Source organism: Anticarsia gemmatalis, chromosome 30, assembly GCF_050436995.1.
Source record: "Anticarsia gemmatalis isolate Benzon Research Colony breed Stoneville strain chromosome 30, ilAntGemm2 primary, whole genome shotgun sequence".
Lineage (NCBI taxonomy): Eukaryota > Metazoa > Arthropoda > Insecta > Lepidoptera > Erebidae > Anticarsia > Anticarsia gemmatalis.
The window spans coordinates 948,419-967,927 of NC_134774.1; the positions used below are offsets into that span (position 1 = coordinate 948,419).

General features: G+C 39.9%; 1 protein-coding gene across 3 annotated transcripts in view; it reads right to left on the bottom strand.

Annotated features, from left to right (window-relative positions):
- LOC142985469 (leucyl-cystinyl aminopeptidase) overlaps positions 1–19,509 on the bottom strand; it is a 162,508-nt gene that overhangs the window by 139,300 nt on the left and 3,699 nt on the right. For 2 of the 3 annotated variants that reach the window (XR_012960208.1, XM_076133664.1), the window contains exons 2-22: positions 17,324–17,418; positions 16,358–16,414; positions 14,652–14,798; positions 13,953–14,034; positions 13,172–13,293; positions 12,505–12,677; positions 11,563–11,669; positions 10,962–11,069; positions 10,492–10,564; positions 9,699–9,928; positions 9,009–9,088; positions 8,390–8,502; positions 7,560–7,717; positions 6,944–7,037; positions 6,386–6,492; positions 5,496–5,636; positions 3,634–3,737; positions 2,801–3,014; positions 2,033–2,115; positions 1,123–1,220; positions 267–405 (exon numbers count right to left, since the gene is read on the bottom strand). Coding sequence is in view for 2 of the 3 variants with exons in the window: in XM_076133664.1 (XP_075989779.1) it covers positions 267–405; positions 1,123–1,220; positions 2,033–2,115; positions 2,801–3,014; positions 3,634–3,737; positions 5,496–5,636; positions 6,386–6,492; positions 6,944–7,037; positions 7,560–7,717; positions 8,390–8,502; positions 9,009–9,088; positions 9,699–9,928; positions 10,492–10,564; positions 10,962–11,069; positions 11,563–11,669; positions 12,505–12,677; positions 13,172–13,293; positions 13,953–14,034; positions 14,652–14,798; positions 16,358–16,414; positions 17,324–17,387 (2,494 nt within the window). In the remaining variant the exon portion in view is untranslated. The remainder of the gene's footprint in view (positions 1–266; positions 406–1,122; positions 1,221–2,032; positions 2,116–2,800; positions 3,015–3,633; positions 3,738–5,495; positions 5,637–6,385; positions 6,493–6,943; positions 7,038–7,559; positions 7,718–8,389; positions 8,503–9,008; positions 9,089–9,698; positions 9,929–10,491; positions 10,565–10,961; positions 11,070–11,562; positions 11,670–12,504; positions 12,678–13,171; positions 13,294–13,952; positions 14,035–14,651; positions 14,799–16,357; positions 16,415–17,323; positions 17,419–19,509) is intronic. The other variant, XM_076133665.1, reaches the window with a different exon arrangement.

A 19,509-nucleotide genomic window follows, 5' to 3' on the forward strand; every position in this document is an offset into this window, starting at 1 on the left:
GCGGCTTGAACTACTTTCACTCTAGGTTGACCACTAACTATACGATAAGAAGAAGAAGAAGCAATTCGCTAAGAATTTTGTAACAGAAAATGTTTCAACAAAATTTTTGTCCCAACCCGGAATCCGAACTCGAGACCTCATGATCAGTAGTCGGATGCACTACCAACCGCGCCACAAATACAGTCACATAAACAATACACTTGCGACGAATTGAAAACTTTCTCCTTTTTGTTGAAGTCGGTTCATGTGCTTAGTAAAGTACTTACTTGCAGCGGCTATGGCTCGACTAGCCGGTAGTCTCCCAGCCCGGCTTAGAACGAAGGCATCATCGAGCAACAGTGCCCTTTCAGCCGCTGAGCCACTGGCGTATTGCTCTGCTGCCCGAGCTGCTGCTAATTCTGCTGACTGGAAGACGTTATACAGGTTTTAGTTGGGATAGGTTCATTAAGGGGGTGGGGGAATTGAAATGTGGGGCGGGAAGGGTTGAATTATTGTAGGGTGTTGATGTAGGAGGTTAAATGTTCCATGAAATGTAGGAGAAATGCTTTACACTTAAATTTTTTGTTTAATGTTTCCGAGGGATTGAACCACTAGCATACTATGTATATTGCTATGCAACCCGAACAGCTTTAATGATGCCAACTGTAATCCATACTTCCATACTAATATTATAAATGCGAAAGTAACTCTGTCTGTCTGTCTGTCTGCTACTCAATCACGCCTAAACCACTGAACCAATTTGCATGAAATTTGGTATGGAGATATTTTGATACCCGAGAAAGGACATAGGCTATATATCATACGACCTACGAGCTACGACCAAAAGGAGCAGAGTACCAGTAATTAATGTTACAAAAACGGGGAAAATTTTCACCCATTCTCTCTTATTGGACGCAAGCGAAGTTGCGCGGATCAGCTAGTTTTATATAAGTTTAAGTGCTAGGTAAGATTGAAATGAACAAGGGAGGATTGAAAGGTTGGAGGGTAATTTCATAATGTTAAGGGGGTTGATTTGTGATGTTAGGAAAAGATTTGAAATGTTTTCAAGATTTTAAATGTTTAGGGGGAGTGGGGACTGGGGGTTGTTTTATACATGTATATAGTTATAAATAAAATATGTACCTCTCCATCGGTTCTGTCTTGTGGTGCAACGCGATACAGTCCCCTCGCTCCAACGTTGTACCGCACCCATTTGTGCTTGCCCAGGTCTGGTATCACCACTGTAAACCAAGAAAATTAATTAATTCCATTTCTGTCTTACAACACTGACTGACTCCGCGGCGCAGTGGTTTAGGTCACCAATACCACTGCGTCGGGAGGTCTTGGGTGCGATTCCCACACGGAACAAATATTTGCGATCCACAAATAATTGTTTCGGGTCTGGTTGTGCTTTGTGTCCGTTGTTTGTATGTTTGTTAAAGTCTCCGCGACACAAGAGCAATTCTTAGTGCGGGAGTGGTCAAAAAAAATATAACTAGCTTCGCTCCTTTTTCTTTTTTGCGCAACTTCGCTTGCGTCACATAAGAAAGAATGTTACCCATCTACAAAACAACCTCGGCAAGCGTAGATTGACCTCAGATATCAGTCCTAGTAGTAGATAGGATAGGACGTTTATACATAAGCTGTAAAAAAATAATATTTAAATCTGTTTCGGAGGAACTTGATATGTATAACTAGCTGACCCGCGCAACTTCGCTTGCGTCACATAAGAGAGAATGGGTCAAAATTTTCCCCGTTTTTGTAACATTTTTCCCTGGTACTCTGCTCCTAATGGCCGTAGCGTGAAGTTATATAGCCTTCCTCGATAAATGGGCTATCTAACACTGAAATAATTTTTCAAATCGGACCAGTAGTTCCCGAGATTAGCGCGTTCAAACAAACAAACAAACTCTTCAGCTTTATAATATTAGTATAGATTTGACCATACACAAAACAACCTCGGGATGCGTAGCTGAGAGATCGATCCACGCGGCTGTTGTTACTTAGGTCAACGAGATTTGAATTAAATTGATTAAGAATTTGCTCTACTTACTCTCAGTATCGTTCATCCAAATCAAATGCGTGACGTTCTCCATCCACCTTGACACCTTTCTAGTTTCGTTACCAACGTCGTACCTGAAAAACAATAACAATATAATTACAATACAAGATTTTTTCAACCTAGCAGTCCCCCTGCTGGGCAAGAATCTTCTTCTGAACGAGAGAGGTGTTAGGCCTTGAGTCCACCATGCTGCACCACCAAGTGCTGATAGAAACTTTGCATGTCCTCAGGAAATGTGTGAAGAACTTGCAGACATGCAAGGTTGCATCACGATGTTTTCCTTCACCGTTATAACAAGTGATCATTATTTCTACACACATCTTGGACAAATCATTGTTGTGTTGCCTCGGGTTCGAGCCGCCGACAACTTCCGTGACTATAACAACAAATATTGAACTAAATATTTAAGGGAGCTTTTATACAACAAACATGTTTGTTGCTGTTATTTAAATAATGGTACGGAATCCTTCGTGCGCCAGTCTAATTCATACATAACTGGTTTTTAATGACGATCGTAAGGTGGTTGCCTTGCCAATACCAGTGCATCGAGTGGTCGTGGGTACGATTCCCACACGGAACAAATATGCACAATTAATTATTTTGTGTCTGGTTGTACTTTGTGTCCGTTGTTTGTATGTTTGTAAAAGTCCCCGCGACAAAAGCAATTCTTAATACGGGAGTTGTCTTTAAAACGAAAGAAAAGGGTATTGCAGAAAAATACGTGATTATTATGTATGTATGTAAGCTTTTCAAACTCACCAAGTCCCGTTATGCACACTCTCTGTCACATTCTTCCAGACCCTCGTCAGATTCTCGTCCTCGTCTTCTAAAGGCCCGACCATGAAGGTCACCGGTATAATCCACTTGTGGGGGGGAGGTTTGGTCGTCTTGACGGTGGTGCGACGCGTGGTCGATGGTGCTGGGGTCGTGGTTGTGGAGTTTAGGTCTTCGTCCATTATTTCTGTTAGGTTTTCTGGAAAAAGGAATATATTATTTGTATTTTCTTTATGCTGTGTCTGTTGAGGATTATTATTGTATTTATCTAGCTTTTATAGACACCCGACGTGCTTCTTCTTATCGTATGGTTAGTGGTCAACCTAGTGTCAAAATTGTTCAAGCCCGAAGGTCTTTGACGTGGCTTAATCACTGTTTTCATAACAGCTAACAACCGGGACCGACTTTTCTTGTGTCCGCCGATACACGTAGACGCCATGTTTAAATGTCACTATGCGGTTACCCATCTATGGAATGGCCGCACCAAAATAAGCTTACCACACTGATCGTTTACCGATAGGTACTCGCCTTTTTTAACAAAGAAGCGTAGTGAAATTCGCCTGCAAGTTGTCCAGAATTCAAGCCCTATTGAGGTTTTTTAAAAGTTACTTTTTAATTACCGGCCAGTACGTCAGGACTTCAGGAGGTCATGGGTTTGACTCTCACAGAATAATTATAATTATTTGTTCGATCGCACAAATAATTGTTTCGGATCTGGTTGTACTTTATGTCCGTTGTTTCTATGTTTTTAAAAGTCCCCGCGACACAAGAGCAATTCTTAGTGAAATAGAATTCCTTTTTTGTACTTCGTAACTTACCAGGCTCATAGAACAGTTCATCCAGATCAGCTCTGAGCTCTAGGGTGAGGAGGTGGTTCACCATCGGTGGCTCAGGGTCTGGCGGCTCCGCTGACATCACGAACCTGGTAAAACATGAAGATTAATGAGTTATTTGAAGACTTCATTGTAAATTTCTCGAAAACTTAGGAATCACGAATTATATGTATGTTAATCAGCCTAGCTTTTCTTCCAACTATGTTGGAGTCGGCTTCCAGTCTTACCGGATGCAGTTATATACCAGTATTTCACATGAAGCGACTGTCAATCTGACCTCCATTACCCAGTTAATTGCGTTATAATACGATACTCTTCGGTAAGACTGATTGTCAGACTTTCAAGCTTCTGACTACTGTTTTAACGACTGTCAAATATCTTTGAAAATGACAGCCGAACATAATTTTTAATGTATATTTGTATGCCATCAAAAACATTCTGTAAAAACCTCAAGTCTCGCCGTAAAAAGTTGTGAGATCTATATAATACCAAGTCGATTAATCTATTTAGTCTCTACTTAAAGGACCTTCTGTCTTAAGTTATTACGTATGTTATTATCATGCCAATTAAAAAAAAATACCTCTAAAACAAATAGACCGACCTGGCCATCGCATGATTTGATTATTAGTATGTATCACACTACACAGCACGACGAGAAGTTAATGCTCCTGAAATGTTAATGGCGAATTTGTGTTTTCTTGCGATGACCAAGTCGATCTATTTGTTTTAAAGGTATTTTTTTTAAATTGGCATGATAATAACATACGTAATAACTTAAGACAGAAGGTCCTTTAAGTAGAGACTAAATAGATTAATCGACTTGGTATTATATAGATCTCACAACTTTTTACGGCGAGACTTGAGGTTTTTACAGAATGTTTTTGATGGCATCTCACTTCTTTTTGTAGAGCGAATAGAGCAAACATAAGTCCAATTTGTATGGAAAGCCGTATTTTTTTCATAATTCAACATATTTTCCTATGGGAATGTTGTTCAGTTTCATGGGCTAAGCACCCTTACCCACCCTATACCCCCTCCCGTTATGTCTCATATAGTAGATACATATTTACACCTATTTATTTTATTTTCTACAGAAATAATAATTTAATTCATTAACTGCAAATGTAACCTTGTAATGTTATACATTTATATAGGATTACAAAGTAATTGTTGCAGTTGGTGTATTTAGAAAAATTGACCGAAATTAGAAAATATTGAATTTTTCCCATGATTAAGACACTAAACCCTATTTGTATTCTAAATTTTAAGCTTCTAAGTCTGCTAGAAGTACCTTAGACTTTTGATGATCGGTGAGTCAGTGAGTCAGTGAATCAGTGAGTGACAAAATTCAAAATTTTAACAAGTTGTCATTCTTAAACTACTGGTTCAAATTGACTGAAATTTTAAATATACCGTGTTTATACAATGACTGATTAGTTGCTGAAAATCCAGGCTTCTTGTTTTATCCACTACGAAATTATAGGGGTGTCAAAAATAGCCCGAATTGCTTCGAGAAAAGGATGTTACGGCCGTGCCGCTTTTTTTTTGCTCGACTTGCGGGGGCACTTCCGTGCCCCCAGATTTTTGTTGTATCCACATATTTTTTCATTCTCGTGTCACAATGTTCGTTCCCGTACTCTTCCGAAACGGCTTGACCCATCCTCATGTAATTTTGTGAGCACATTGAGTAGGTCTGGGAATCAACCAACATCTATTTTCCATACCCCTTAGTGATAAGGGTTGGCCACCCTTAACATTTAAAACAAATGCATATGGCTAAACGTTTGTTGGGTCAGCTAGTTATAATATAAAAAAATATCGGCTATAGAGTAAAAATGTCTCCTCACCTCTCTTGCTTAAGCAGTACGTCATTTCCTAACGCAGTAGCCATTAGTAGCGGGTACCCGGCCCTCTCGCACCAGCCGTCCCACGCGGCACCGCCTGCTCCCTCCTCCGCCCCATCACGTTCTAACGCGCGCCATAGATCCCTGGTAAAAATAGAAACACTTAGGACCAGCTTGGATAAGTGTTGAATAGGTAAACCAATAGATATAGTAACGATAAATGTACCAAAATTTACTTGGTAAGTTAACTAAAAATAAATTTCAATTAATGTCCCGCTGCTGGGCATGGGTCTCTTCCCGTATTGAGAAGGTTAGGCCTTGAGTCCACCACGCTGGCCAATTGCTTTGGGGACTTCGCATACCTTCAAGAACTGTGTTAAACAACTCTCAGACATGCAAGGTTGCATCACGATGTTTTCCTTCACCGTTATAACAAGTGATCATTATTTATAATACACACATCACTTGGACAAGTCATTGGTGTGTTGGTTCAGGTTCGAATCGTCGACCACTTGCGTGGGAGGTACCATCTTATACCACTCGGCTATCACTGCCTCACACTCTCACGTTCTATTTTTAACTCCTGACGAAAAAGAGGGGTGTTATAAGTTTCTGTGTGTGTGTGTGTGTCTGTCTGTCTGTAGCATCATAACTCCCGAACGGATGCAGTGATTTCAATTTAGTTTCTTTTTTGTATTAAAAGTAACTTATATGCGAGTGTTCTTAAACATGTTTGATGAAAATCGGTTGAGCCGTTAAAAAGTTGTAGGGGGGAATTTATAGTTATTGTCCAATGCCTTTTTCTTTCGTTCCCTTTTTCGCGCTTTCTTTACGGTTTTCCCTCTCCCTCGTCTCTCTTTTATCCCTCTACACCTTGAGTATGTACAACAAACCTTGCATCAGCACTGGCAAAACGATGATCACGCAACAGTCTGGCAAGTGCGGCACGCCCTGCGGCCTCGCCTGCCGCTTCGATCGCCATACTGACTATAGCTGCTCCCTGAAACAAACATACTTACATAAACAATAATTTATTACATGACATGTACCTTTATCGTATAGTTAGTGGTCAACCTAGTGTCAAAGTTGTTCAAGCCACCCGAAGGCCTTTGACGTGACTTAACGACTGTTATATTAATTGACAACAACCGGGACCAACTTTTAACGTGCCCTCCGAAGCACGGATACGCTCAGTTAAAATATCAGTAGTATACGTCCATCTTTGATATGTCCGCAGCAAACGTTGCTTAACACACAGATTGTTTACCGACCTGTATTAGCGCTTCAAATGAGTAAAAATGCAGTTTTATTATTCGTAAAATACTTTTACACATTTACAATTAAATTACATCGAATTTAGAAAGAATTGAGACCATTGCAAGTGGTAATTCTTTGATTTCTGTTCTCTACCTACTTCCAGAGGAATAAGGTGTGATTGTATAATACATTACCTTATGTAAAGACAGTTCGTCCGTGGCCGCTTCGATATCAGCTCGCTCCAACCTCGGCGATGCCACAGCTCTCACTGAGTTACTGGAGTCCAACCTAGAAAATATAAAAAAATGGCATACAATTTTACCCCTCCCTCATTTCAGGGGGGGGGGGGGACATAGGGTGGGTTTATTTATTTACTTATTACTGCCGCTGTGGCGCAGTGGTTAAGTCACCACGCTGCTACCATTTCGTCAGGAGGTCATGGTTTCGATTCCCAAACGGAACAATTATTTGTGCGATTCACAAATAGTTGTTTCGAGTCTGGTTGTACTTTGTGTCCATTGTTTGTTGTAAAAGTAACTGCGACACAAGAGCAATACTTAGTGTGGGAGTTGTCTTTTTAAAGAAGAAACAAAAGAAAAATTGTTATAGCCACAGAAATACATCATCTGTGAAAAATTTCTACTGTCTAACTATTACAGTTCATGTGGACAGACACACAGACAGACAATGAAGTTTTAGTAAAAGGGTCCTGTTTTTATCATTTATGTACGAAACCTTAAATAAAGGCTACTTTTAGCCTTCCAAACTCATTCAGAATAGATGTCCTGGACAATACTGGATTCATCTCACCTCAAAGCCGGTAGTACATGATCCAATAACAACGCATCAGCTGGTCTCTGTGCGTCACTATTCGGTGATGCTGGAGACTTCTCTGCGAGGACCGACGTTAACGCTTCTAGCAACCACTGGGACGACCACCAGCGAGGGGACACTAGCCCTCCGAACCACTGGGGGGAGGAAACAGAATGATTTAGTACGTTTATATTAGGTTGAGCTGTAGATAAGGAACCACTGGGAGGACCACCACCGGGGGGACACTATCCCCCAGAAACACTGAGGGAACCAAACTGAATGATTTAATTAAACACGCTTATATGAAGTCGCACTGTAGGTAAGGAACAAGGAACCACTGGGAAGACCGCCACCGGGGGGACACTAGTCCCCCGAACCACTGAGGGGACAAAACAGAATGATTTTGCACGTTTGTATTAGATTGAGCTGTAGCTTAACTAACGTTTATGCTTGAAGAAACCGCTGGGACAAAATAGAAATATAATGAACTCGCTTTTGTTATATCGAAGGGTAGGTAAATTAACCTTTATTCTTCTAGAAACCACTGCGATTACCACCATCGCGGCATCGGGACAAAACAGAACTTAACACGTATACCGGGGATGTTCCCATACTTTAGGCAAAATATAAAATGAGAAATATTTCAAAAATACGTTAGTAAAGACCAATTTACTTTGCTCGACTAGGGAATCGAACCCGAAACCTCGTGAAACAGTACTAAACTACTGACCGAACACAGACGTATCGAAAAATCCAAGTAGGTCAGTCAGTTAATCAGTCAGTCAATTAGTCAGGGAATATAATTTTATAGATATAAAATTTCTTACCTGCTGTGCTAATAATCGGGCTATAGTCTTGGTATCAGACAGGGTGGCAGGAGACAAGGTAATCAACCCCCAACCCTCTGAATAAGGGTTGCCTCCCTCAACCACCACGATATCTGTAACAAAAAGACATATTTTAACAAACATACAAAAACGTATGGCATCCTCTAGCATCCCATGGTATCCCCTAGCATCCCATGGCATTATCTAGCACTCCATGGCATCCGCTAGCATCTCACGCTACTTTATAGTTTCCAATATCATACCACACTATCTCAAGGCATCCTATAGCACCTCGCACCATCCTTTTACATCCCATACCCCCCCTCCACTTAATATCGCAAACTCTTCAGGTAAAAGCATACCAGAACACTGTCTTCGCAAGGCATTCTATCGTATCGTACCAATATCATTACTATTTTAAGCATCTCATAGCGCCTAATAGTATCTTATAGCACCCCAAAATATCTCAAGTCATCCCACTGCACCCCATGGCATCCCAAACTTTCTGGAGGCACCTCATAGTATCCTATAGCATCCCAAGGCATCCCGTGGGACCCAATAGCATCCCAATCCATCCTATTACATTCCATACTATCAATTCATTTTGATAGTTACTTACCGAATTTCGGTAGAGGATATGAAGTATTCAGCTCAAAGGCAAAATGTTGAATTGTTCTCTGCACCCATTCCAGAAGAGGTCTGCAATAAAAAAAAATACATAACTAAATTTAACCCATTAATGTTCCCCTGCTGGACAAGGGTTTCCTCCCTAAATGAGGGACGAGTTAAGGCCTTGAGTACACCACTCTGGCCGATTGCGGGTTGGGGACTTTATGTAACTTCAAAAACTGTTCTAAAGAACTCTCAGACATGCAAGGTTGGACTGGGTTAACGATAAATTATTAAACTTGTGTTCGTAAAAGGTTCGTATAAAACCAGGCTATGTAATTTTGCTAGTAAATAGTGTTGAAATTGTAATTAGTCTACAGACTGAACAATTTTAGATACCAACGAAAATACGAAACTGTGACGTCACTATTCCGTATTCCTATACTAAAACCAGCTGACCCTGCAAACGTGGGTTTGCCATATAAAAAAAAAGTGTTACTTAAGGGTATAAAAAATAGATGTTGGCCGATTCTCAGACATACTCAATATGCTCACGAAATTTCATAAGATTCGGTCAAGCCGTTTCGAAGGAGTAGGGTAACGAAAACTGTGACGCGAGAATTTTATATATTAGATGTATTTTCGACATTTTATAAACAGAAGTTGATTTGACTGGTAGTCTGCCTTATTCCCTACTTACCCAGACTCATCCAATATAACTTGTTGATCACTATACAAGCTGATCTCCGGCGGCGGCAGCACCTCGTCTTCGGGTATTTCCGTGGTACCTTCGGGCGTCGTCGTCACTTCAGTGATGTTCGGTGTCATTTCGGTCGGTAGTTCGGGAGCTGCCCGTCGTTGTAGACGGCAGACGGCAAGGGATAACATGTGGGGGGGCATGGGAGGGGTGACCGCGAATTCGTCTTGAAGCTGAAATAAAAAATAAATATCATTGGATTAGACACGGTCATTTGATTACAAACTAAGCAGAGCTTGTACTGTAACCAGTTAACTGATAAACATACTTATATACTTCTTAATACATTATATTTATATGGATAATTAACAATCAGGCTCAGAACAAATACTCGTGCTCATCACACAAATATTTGTAACGGGTGGGATTCGAACCTGCCACACGCCGGCGCTACGGTTATTGCGTTGACCACGTTGACCACTGCGCCATACGTGCAGTTAAGTAATCCTACTATTGTTATAAATGCGAAAGTTTGTCTGGATCGATGCATGTTTGTTACACTTTCAAGCGAAAACTACTGAACAGATTTTAATGAAATTTGGTACACTGATAGTTTATAACCTAAATTAAAACATAAGATACTTTATATCACGGAAAATCTTTGAACACGGACATAGTCGCGGGCAGAAATTAGTATTATAAATGCGAAAGTTTGTGAGTATGTATGTTTGTTACTCTTTGATTTGATTCGGATGAAATTTAGTACAGTGATAGCTTATAACCTAGATAGACTTACCAGCCGATGTCCTAAATAAAAGCCAGCCTCTTCAGTAGCCACAATCGGCATATTCGTCAACGATACATGGAACCTGCCAACAATAACAATAATAGCATTAAAATATGAGTTTTTGAAAAGCCCAAAATTGTATGCGATTCAGAACTCCTCATTTTCTTGCTAGTACAACCGTTCACTACTAGATGGCGTTGTGAGTTATGAGGATTTTGTGCTCACCGGTCGGTAAACGTATCGGTATCTGTGGGTTAAGTTACCGTTGGCGCGGACATGCTATAGATGGGTGACCGCACAGTGGTATTTGAACTGAGCGTCTCCGTGCTTCGGAGGGCACGTAAAAAGTCGGTTTTTGTCAATAATTAAGATAATAGTCATTAGGCCATGTCAAAGCACTTTCGGGCGGCTTGAACAACTTTGACACTAGGTTGACCACTAACCATACGATAGATAGATAGTCATGAAGTTATAATTACCTGTCTCTCACGATGGTTATCTTGAAGGTAGCCCTGAAATGTGGCTCATCTAAGCACGGGAACGTAGACCGAGCGTGGGTCAGCCAGAACCGGGATACAGCGCAGCGACTGGAAATAATACATTATAAATATCATTGGACAACTCAAACACGGTACTGATTATAAACTAAGCAGAGCTTGTACTGTAACCAGACAATTGATAAACAAACCTATATACTTCTAAATACATACTTACAATATCTATATCTTATATTTTATAGTATTTATCGGGGAAAAAGTCTTTTTGCATTATAGTATATATGAACTTGTTATAAAATCTTTTCTCTACACAAAAAAGCTCGATATTTGGTTACCTCACATAATATTTATATCTATTTTAACATTGCATATGTACAACTTTTCCTTTTCTATTATTATTTATTTGACTTTTAAACTCAACTCAACTTTCGCAACTCACTCTCCTTCCTCTTTTAAACACCTTCACAACAATTTATGCACCATCCCATAGTAGACTGGCAGAGAATGCCAATTATACAGTATTGTTTATTAAGATTAAATAAATAAATAAATATTATGTTTGTATGTATGTCTGTATACTTACTGTCTATGAGTGCCAGTTAAGAAGAAACCTCGCTGCTTGTCACTCTTCTCCAATCGCGTGATGAATCGTAGACTGAGCGTGTAGTTGTATTTACGACGGAGTTTCTCCTGCAAATAAATAAACATCATGTATAATATCGTGTTATAACCCAGGTAACTGTGTTGTGTAGGTCAGATAGACAGTCGCTGCATGTAAAACACTGGTATTCAGCTGCATCCGGTGAGACTGGAAGCCGACTCCAACATAGTTTGGAAGAAAGGCTAAGCCTATGCATAATATGACCGAGTGGTATAAGTAAGCATATCCCACGCAAGTGGTCGATGGTTCGAAGGCAACACACCATGACTATTCCAAGTGATGTGTGTATTATAAATAATGATCACTTGTTATAACGGTGAAGGAAAACATCGTGATGCAACCTTGCATGTCTGAGAGTTGTTTAAAACAGTTCTTGAAGTAATACAAAGTTTCACATTTAGTCAGCCTGGTGGACTCAAGGTCTAGCCCCTCCCTCGTTTGCCTGTGGTCTTAGAGACCCTCTCTTGAAAACACAAAAACATCGGTCTTTCATACCGTTACCTTAAACTCAATATAAGTCTGGTCCGCCTGCGAGTAGTCCAAAGCCTTATTTAGCTTTGGTCCGAGAGACCCTCCCGACGTAATGCAACCCTTATCTCTAAATATTATATTTACGTCTACAAATCTCTTATTCAAAATTTGGTATACACCTAGTTTCCTTGAGTTAGGGTCTCACAGACCCCAATTCAACAGAGCATACATTATCCTAATAGTCTGTTACACACTAGTCACTTATCTATTTTTTTACATTTTAAGTCCTTCCATACTTCGGGTCCCAGAGACCCATCTTAAATTAAACACTAATAAAAGTAGCACCGGTCTGTCAGACCCAACTTAATTTAAGTTAATATGCATGACCCTCACCTTAAACTCAATATAAGTCTGGTCCGCCTGCGGGTAGTCCAGCGCTTTATTAAGCTTCGGTCCTAGAGACCCTCCCGACTTGAACAGAGCTCGTTCCGTCACATTCATATCACGTACGTTTAATACCACGAATGTCGTGTCTCGGTCTACTTTGAAGTCTATTGACACTTCGCCTGCAAAAAAAATATAAGTTTATCTAAGTTATAAACAGCAGTGATAGCCGAGTGGTATAAGTTGGCAGCTCCCAAGCAAGTGGTCGACGGTTCGAACGCGAGGCAACACACTAATGACTTTTCCAAGTTATGTGTGTATAGAAATAATTAAGTATCACTTGTTCCAACGCTGAAGGAAAACATCGTGATGCAACAATTGAAGGTATGCAAAGTCTCCAACCCGCACTAGGTCAGCGTGGTGGACTCAAGGCCTAACCCCTTCCTCGTTTAGGAGCAGACCTTTGCCCAGCAGTGGGACGTTAATTGAATAAGAACTCTTGAAGCATTTAGTAAACCACATGTTTAACAGTATCGAAATAACAATTAAAATTGCATCAACGTCGAAAAAATATATTTCAACACATTTTGGCACTCAGAGCGACGATATAAAGTACCTAGTTCGCACGTTTGTAATGGCAATAAGTTTAAAGAAAGAAAGAGACAGCATATCTTACCTCTCAACTCGCCAGTGGTCAGGTTAGGGTGTAGCCACAGACTGTAATGCTTCGGAATAACAAACGTTGGTAGTCTGGCACCTCTCCACGGAAACACGGCCCCGTTGCTTGCAATACGTTCTCTATAGAAAACAAATTTAAATTTAATAGCTTATAAATAAGTAGCTGATATCCTATCTACTGCTTAGATCGAACTCTGGGGTTAAGCTACGCTTGCCGAGGTTGATCTATAAATGGGTGACCATCTTTTACATATCGAGTTACTTCATGTTTCTGAACTAAAACATATTTAAATAGTAAAGGTCAGTTTCACATCTCATAGAAAAGTGTTAGATATCTTATCTTCTACTTCGATCTCTGAGGTTAAGCCACGCTTGCCAAGGTTGTTTTGTTTTGCGTTTTTATATATCGAGTTCCTTTGTGATTGGCAAGGCAATTTATCCTGTGGGTCCCGGCTGTCATTTTCGAAGATCTGTCGAGGAACGAGGTTTTATGTTGCTCCAACACAAAGGGAGGATCCTCCGACCAGACGAGGTGATCATGCCGTCGATAACTTGTATATATATAGTGAATTGCTATATACAGTCAATTGCAGTGCAAACTTTGATAGCGCGATTCAGGACTTGTGAAGTCACTCTGCGAGTTGGTGGTTCTGCGCTCGTATCATTAGATGTCGCTGTATGTAGCTATCCACTACAGATTTTTGACAGTCGTTAACAGTAGTCAGAAGCTTGAGAGTCTGACAACCAGGACAGTCTTGCCCAGCAGTGGGACTACTTACTTGTTAGCAGCTGCTACACTTGCTTCAGAGTCCGTTGGGGGTTGTCCAGGTATTAATGTCGCTTCACCCGCACAGGGACAGTCTGAAACAAGGGGTATTATCACTACATAGTAAGCAAAGTCGGTTCCCGCGTCTGTCACTATGTATGTATGTATGTATGCTTACATCTTTAAAACTACGCAACGGATTTTGATGCGGTTTTTGATTTATACTAATATTATAAAATTGTAGAGTTTGTTTGTTTCAACGCGCTCAGGAACTGCTGGTGCGAATTGAAGAATTCTTTTACTCTTGGATAGCTTATTTATTGAGGAAGGCTATAAGGTATCGTATTATAACCCAGGTAACTGTGTTGTGGAGGTCAGATAGACAGTCGCTACATGTAAAACACTGGTATTCAGCTGCATCCGGTGAGACTGAAAGCCGACTCCAACATAGTTTGGTAGAAAGGCTTAGCTAATCTATCTTTATATATATAATTCTTCTGTAAGTGTGTGTGTCACTGAACTTCTAATAAACGACTGGACCGATTTTGATGAAACTTTTGTGTGTGTTCAAGGGGATCTGAGAATGGTTTAGATTCACAATTTTGTTCGCTGGACAATGTTTTTTTATTATTTTTTAATTTATTAAACAGGACAACGTCTGTCGGGTCCGCTAGTATGTATATAAATCCTCATACTTTTAAAGACATCTCACCTGGTTGAGGAGTAGCATACACCACGAGGAGCGCAGTTGCGAACATGGCCGAGAAGACCAGCGCGGCGAGGCATAGCGCACGCCTCTGGGAGCACACTGCCACCGGGGCGTCTCGCAACTCACGGGCTTCTCTCGCTTTGTCTGTATCTGTACAAAAGAGAGAGAAAGAAGATCAAGGTTAGGCATTAGAGTAATTATCGGCTGACGCAGAGCAAGGCTATGATGTGGAGAAACTTTATAGCCCGACGCAGCAGTTAAGGTCGCCACGCCGCTACCATTGCACCAGGTCGTGGGTTCAATTCTCATACCGGACAATTATTTGTCCATTCCACAGATAACTGTTTTGCGTCTGGTTGTTTGTATGTTTGTAAAACTCCCCGCGACACAAGAGCAATTCTTAATGAGCAAGTTGCCTTTTAAAAAAACATAAACATAATAAGTATTTGAGCCGACGTGGCTTATACAACAGCCGCGCGAATAGATCTTTGAAGTTAAGTTGTTCTGTGGATGGGTGACCATATTATACTTATCGAGTTCCTCCGTGTTTCGCAAGGCACGTTAAATTGTGTGCTGTTTTTGAAGATCTTTGACAGTCGTTAACAGTAGTCAGAAGCTTGAAAGTTTGACAACCAGTCTTACCGAAGGGTATGGTTTTATAACCCAGGTAACTGTGTTGTGGACGTCTATACTATATTTATATAGTAAAATGTGTTTTTGACTTTTCATAAAGAGTAGCTTATGTGACTGTTATCAAGTACCAAATTGTGCAAGAAATATAGGAGTAAACAAATTTAGTTCCGCTTGTAAATAGCAGTGCGTGTGGAGGACCATAGCGCTTGGATCGCTCGATTGTTAGAACAGTCAACCGAGAGTCCTCTGCACTGTGTCTACGTTCAGTTTGATAACACCTACGCGTATTTAGCGGCACCTATATTGTATGACTGCTAGTTTAAGTCAATTTAATGGCTACAATGCATCATATTGTGTAGTAATTGTCGTTTATACACACAATAGGTCAATTGGTCGACGGCAACGAGTCACGCTTATAACTAAAGGAGCTTTTCTCCGCGTGGTTTGTGACTTAGAACAGAATTTTTATACAAATTTTCATCCCTTATTTTATCATTTTGGGGGTAGAATTGATCAAAATCCATTCTTAGCGGATGCCTACGTCATAACATCTACTTGTATGCCAAATTTCAGCGTGATCCGTCCAGTGGTTTGATAGATCACTTCTATTAGTCATGGGTTCGACTCTTCCCGGAACAAATATTTGTGTGATCCACAAATAGTTTTTTCTTGGCTGGTTGTACTTTATGTCCGTTGTTTGTATGCTTGTAAAAGTCCCCGCGACACAACGTAATTCTAAGTACCGGAGTTGTCTTTTTAAAAGAAAAGAAATGATTTTATCAAAGAGGTCTTCTTGTCATATGGTTAGTGGTCAACCTTGTATCCAAGTTGTTCAAGCCGGCCGAAAGCCTTAACGATTTTTATCTTAATAGACAACAACCAGGACACACTTTTTACGTGCCCTCACAGGGACTCCCAGTTCAAATACCACTATGTGGGCATCTATAGAATGACCGAGCGTTGCTTAACCCACAGATCGTTTACCGACCGGTGAGCGCAACTGGCTCTATCGCCTCACTTTATCTAAGAGGTAGGTTATCTAATAGTTATCCAGAGGTGTCATAACTGTTACTTACCAGCCAAAAACGCGACATCGTCAAGGTCTTGGTCCACCATGTTACGCCAGGCAGCTGCTACCGTGAAACATAAATAACCATTTTAGAACACAAATATAGACTGCTGAATGACTGAAAAAATGTCCCACTGCTGGGCAAGGGTCTCCTCCCGGAATGACGGAGGGGTAAGGCCTTGAGTCCACCACGCTGGCCAAGTGCGTGGACTTTGCATACTTTCAAGAGCTTTATTAAAGAACTAGCTGACCCGCGCAACTTCGCTTGCGTCATATAAGAGAATCATAATTTTCCCCGTTTTTGTAACATTTTTCACTGGTACTCTGCTCCTATTGGTCGTAGCGTGATGATATGTAGCCTATAGCCTTCCTCGATAAATGGGCTATCTAACACTGAAAGATTTTTTTCAAATCGGACCAGTAGTTCCCGAGATTAGCGCGTTCAAACAAACAAACAATCAAACTCTTCAGCTTTATAATATTAGTATAGATATAAGGCATGCAAGGTAGCGAAACTTTTAATTGAATGCACCTCCCTCGTAAGTGGTCGATGATTCGGCCCTGAGGCAAAATATTAGATTCATTGCAATGTGTGTATTAGAAATAAAGATCACTTGTTATAACGATGAAGGAAAACATCGAGATACAACCTTGCATGTCTGAGAGTTGTTTAACACAGTTCTTGAAGGTATGCAAAGTCCCCAACCGTGGTCAGCGTGATGGACTCAGGTCTTACCCGTCCCTCATTACGGGAAGAGAACTTTGCCCAGGAGTTGGATACTAGTGGGTTAAGTTTATTTTAATTTACTTATGCCCGGTTTCTGAGTTACATTTAGCTGTAGTTTATCTATTCAAACTGTCATGTTTATGATGCTATTGAATAGATAAACTACCACTAAATATACCTCAGAAACCGGGGGTTATTCTTTCTTTATCTTATTTATTAGAAATAAAGAATTATCGAAGTGTTTACCCTTAGCAGATCCGTTCCTGTCGGCCTTGTATTTGCCGATGGGCTCCATCTGAATGCCGTCCATTTCACGCGGACCGCCGCATACCGAACGTCACCTGGAACAAATACAGCAATGTATAGCAAACATAGCGAAGTTATAGGGTGGTTATATCGGTTAATCTATACTAATATTATAAAGCTGAAGAGTTTGTTTGTTTGTACGCGCTAATCTCAGGAACTACGGGTCCGATTTGAAAAATTATTTCGTGTTAGATAGTCCACTTATCGAGGAAGGTTAAAGGCTATATATTGTCACGCAACTACCAGTAGGAGCAGAGTACCAGTGAAAAATGTTACAAAAACGGGGAAAATTTATACGCATTCTCTTTTACGTGACGCAAGCGAAGTTGCGCGGGTCAGCTAGTAAATGATAAAAATGAAAAATCTTTGTAATCCTTTGCTAACAGAGTTAATATTTTATCAAGTCTGCAAATCTATTTTTCTAAAGGCTATCGCTGTTTTCATTAAATTTATAAAGATCAATGATTTTTGAGAGAGATTCTAGATCAACCATTGTATTAGTATTGAAAACAGTTTTACCAAAATTTCGACATTGACAGATAAATAATCATTATCTAATCCTCGATAATCATACAAAATTCAAATCTCTAAAACAAACTTAATGTCATAAAAAATGCTCTTAAAATTTTCCCGCCACAAGGCCTACGACAAACGTTTTTAAAAACAATAGTGTCAACGGAAACACTCATTCAGCCAGCACAACGTTTAAAGTGCATCAAAGCACCGGTTTTTTAAATCGACTAATTACGCCCCTCTCTAGTTTTCCCGCGCTTTTTGTTTGACAGTTGACACACGTCATTTTTTATCTGTGAATGAGAAAGGGGGAGAGTTGTTTGTTTTTAAGTTTGAAGAGGCAGGGGAATTATGTTTAATGCCTAGGGGAGGGATTTTATTGTTGTTTTATTCTGCTCTTGCGGCCTGCGTTGACTTGGCTTGGGTTTTTCTAGTTTAAAACCGATTTTTTTATAGACTGATTTCTATTGCGTCTTAAATTATCAGTAATACTTCTGAAAGCTAGTTGTTACCTACATTAGTACTTAAAGTAATTATCCCTACTTAATATTATCTTGTTTCTGTCTGTCCGTTCGGGGTTAGCTAAAAATCTACTAAATTGATTCTCATACAGTTTTTGTTAATAGATATAGGTTTTAGTATTATATAATTTGTTAAGATTAACGCGATATGGCCCGGGTTAAGCAACGGCGGGCTGCCAATTCAAAATATAGAACGTATTTAGGCTCTTATATCTTTTAATATGTACATTAATAATTTTATAATTAACAGTCACAAACTTACAAAGTCACTCTTCCTTATATAATAGTAGTTTTTTCGCGTGTATTTCCAAATAACGATAAATCTTTATATTCATTTACTAAAGATAGTCCTAGTTATAATACAGAACAAATAAATACTATTATAGCTTTCGATTTACTCTCAAGTCTCAAGAGAAATTCGCAACTAATAAGTAAATAAACTATCTCTTGTAGATAAATAACTTTGGAGCCTAGAGACTGAAATGAGGTTTCAATTGACTGCCTCTGTGGCGCAGTGGTTTAGGTCGCCACGCCGATACCACTACAACGGGAGGTCGTGGGTTCGATTCCCACACGGGACAATTATTTGTGCGATCCACAAATAATTGTTTCGGGTCTGGTTGTGCTTTGTGTCTGTTGTTTGTATGTTTGTAAAAGTCCCCGCGACACAAGAGCAATTCTTAGTGCGGGAGTTGTCTTTTAAAAAAAAAAAAAAAAAAAAATTTAGTCGATTAATCGAGTAACAATGTTACTTTCGCAAAGACTCACTAACCCCCGGTTTCTGAGTACATTTAGCGGTAGTTTATCTATTCAATAGCGTTTTTTTGTATGAGTTAAGACACGATTGAATAGATAAACTCCCGCTAAATGTACCTGAGACACCGAGGGTCAGAAGATCGATTTAGGTAACGATAACATGAGAATGAAGCAAAATAAGTTTGTGGAAGTTTGTGGAGTAATGCGGAAATTTTTTGTCTCTGCTAACACTCTTGAGAGAAAAATAGCATGAATTCCGTTTACTAACACAAAAGTTATTTACAAGTATTTTTCAGGAATCTTTTCTATTGTTGCATTCAAATTAGTCCTCATCTA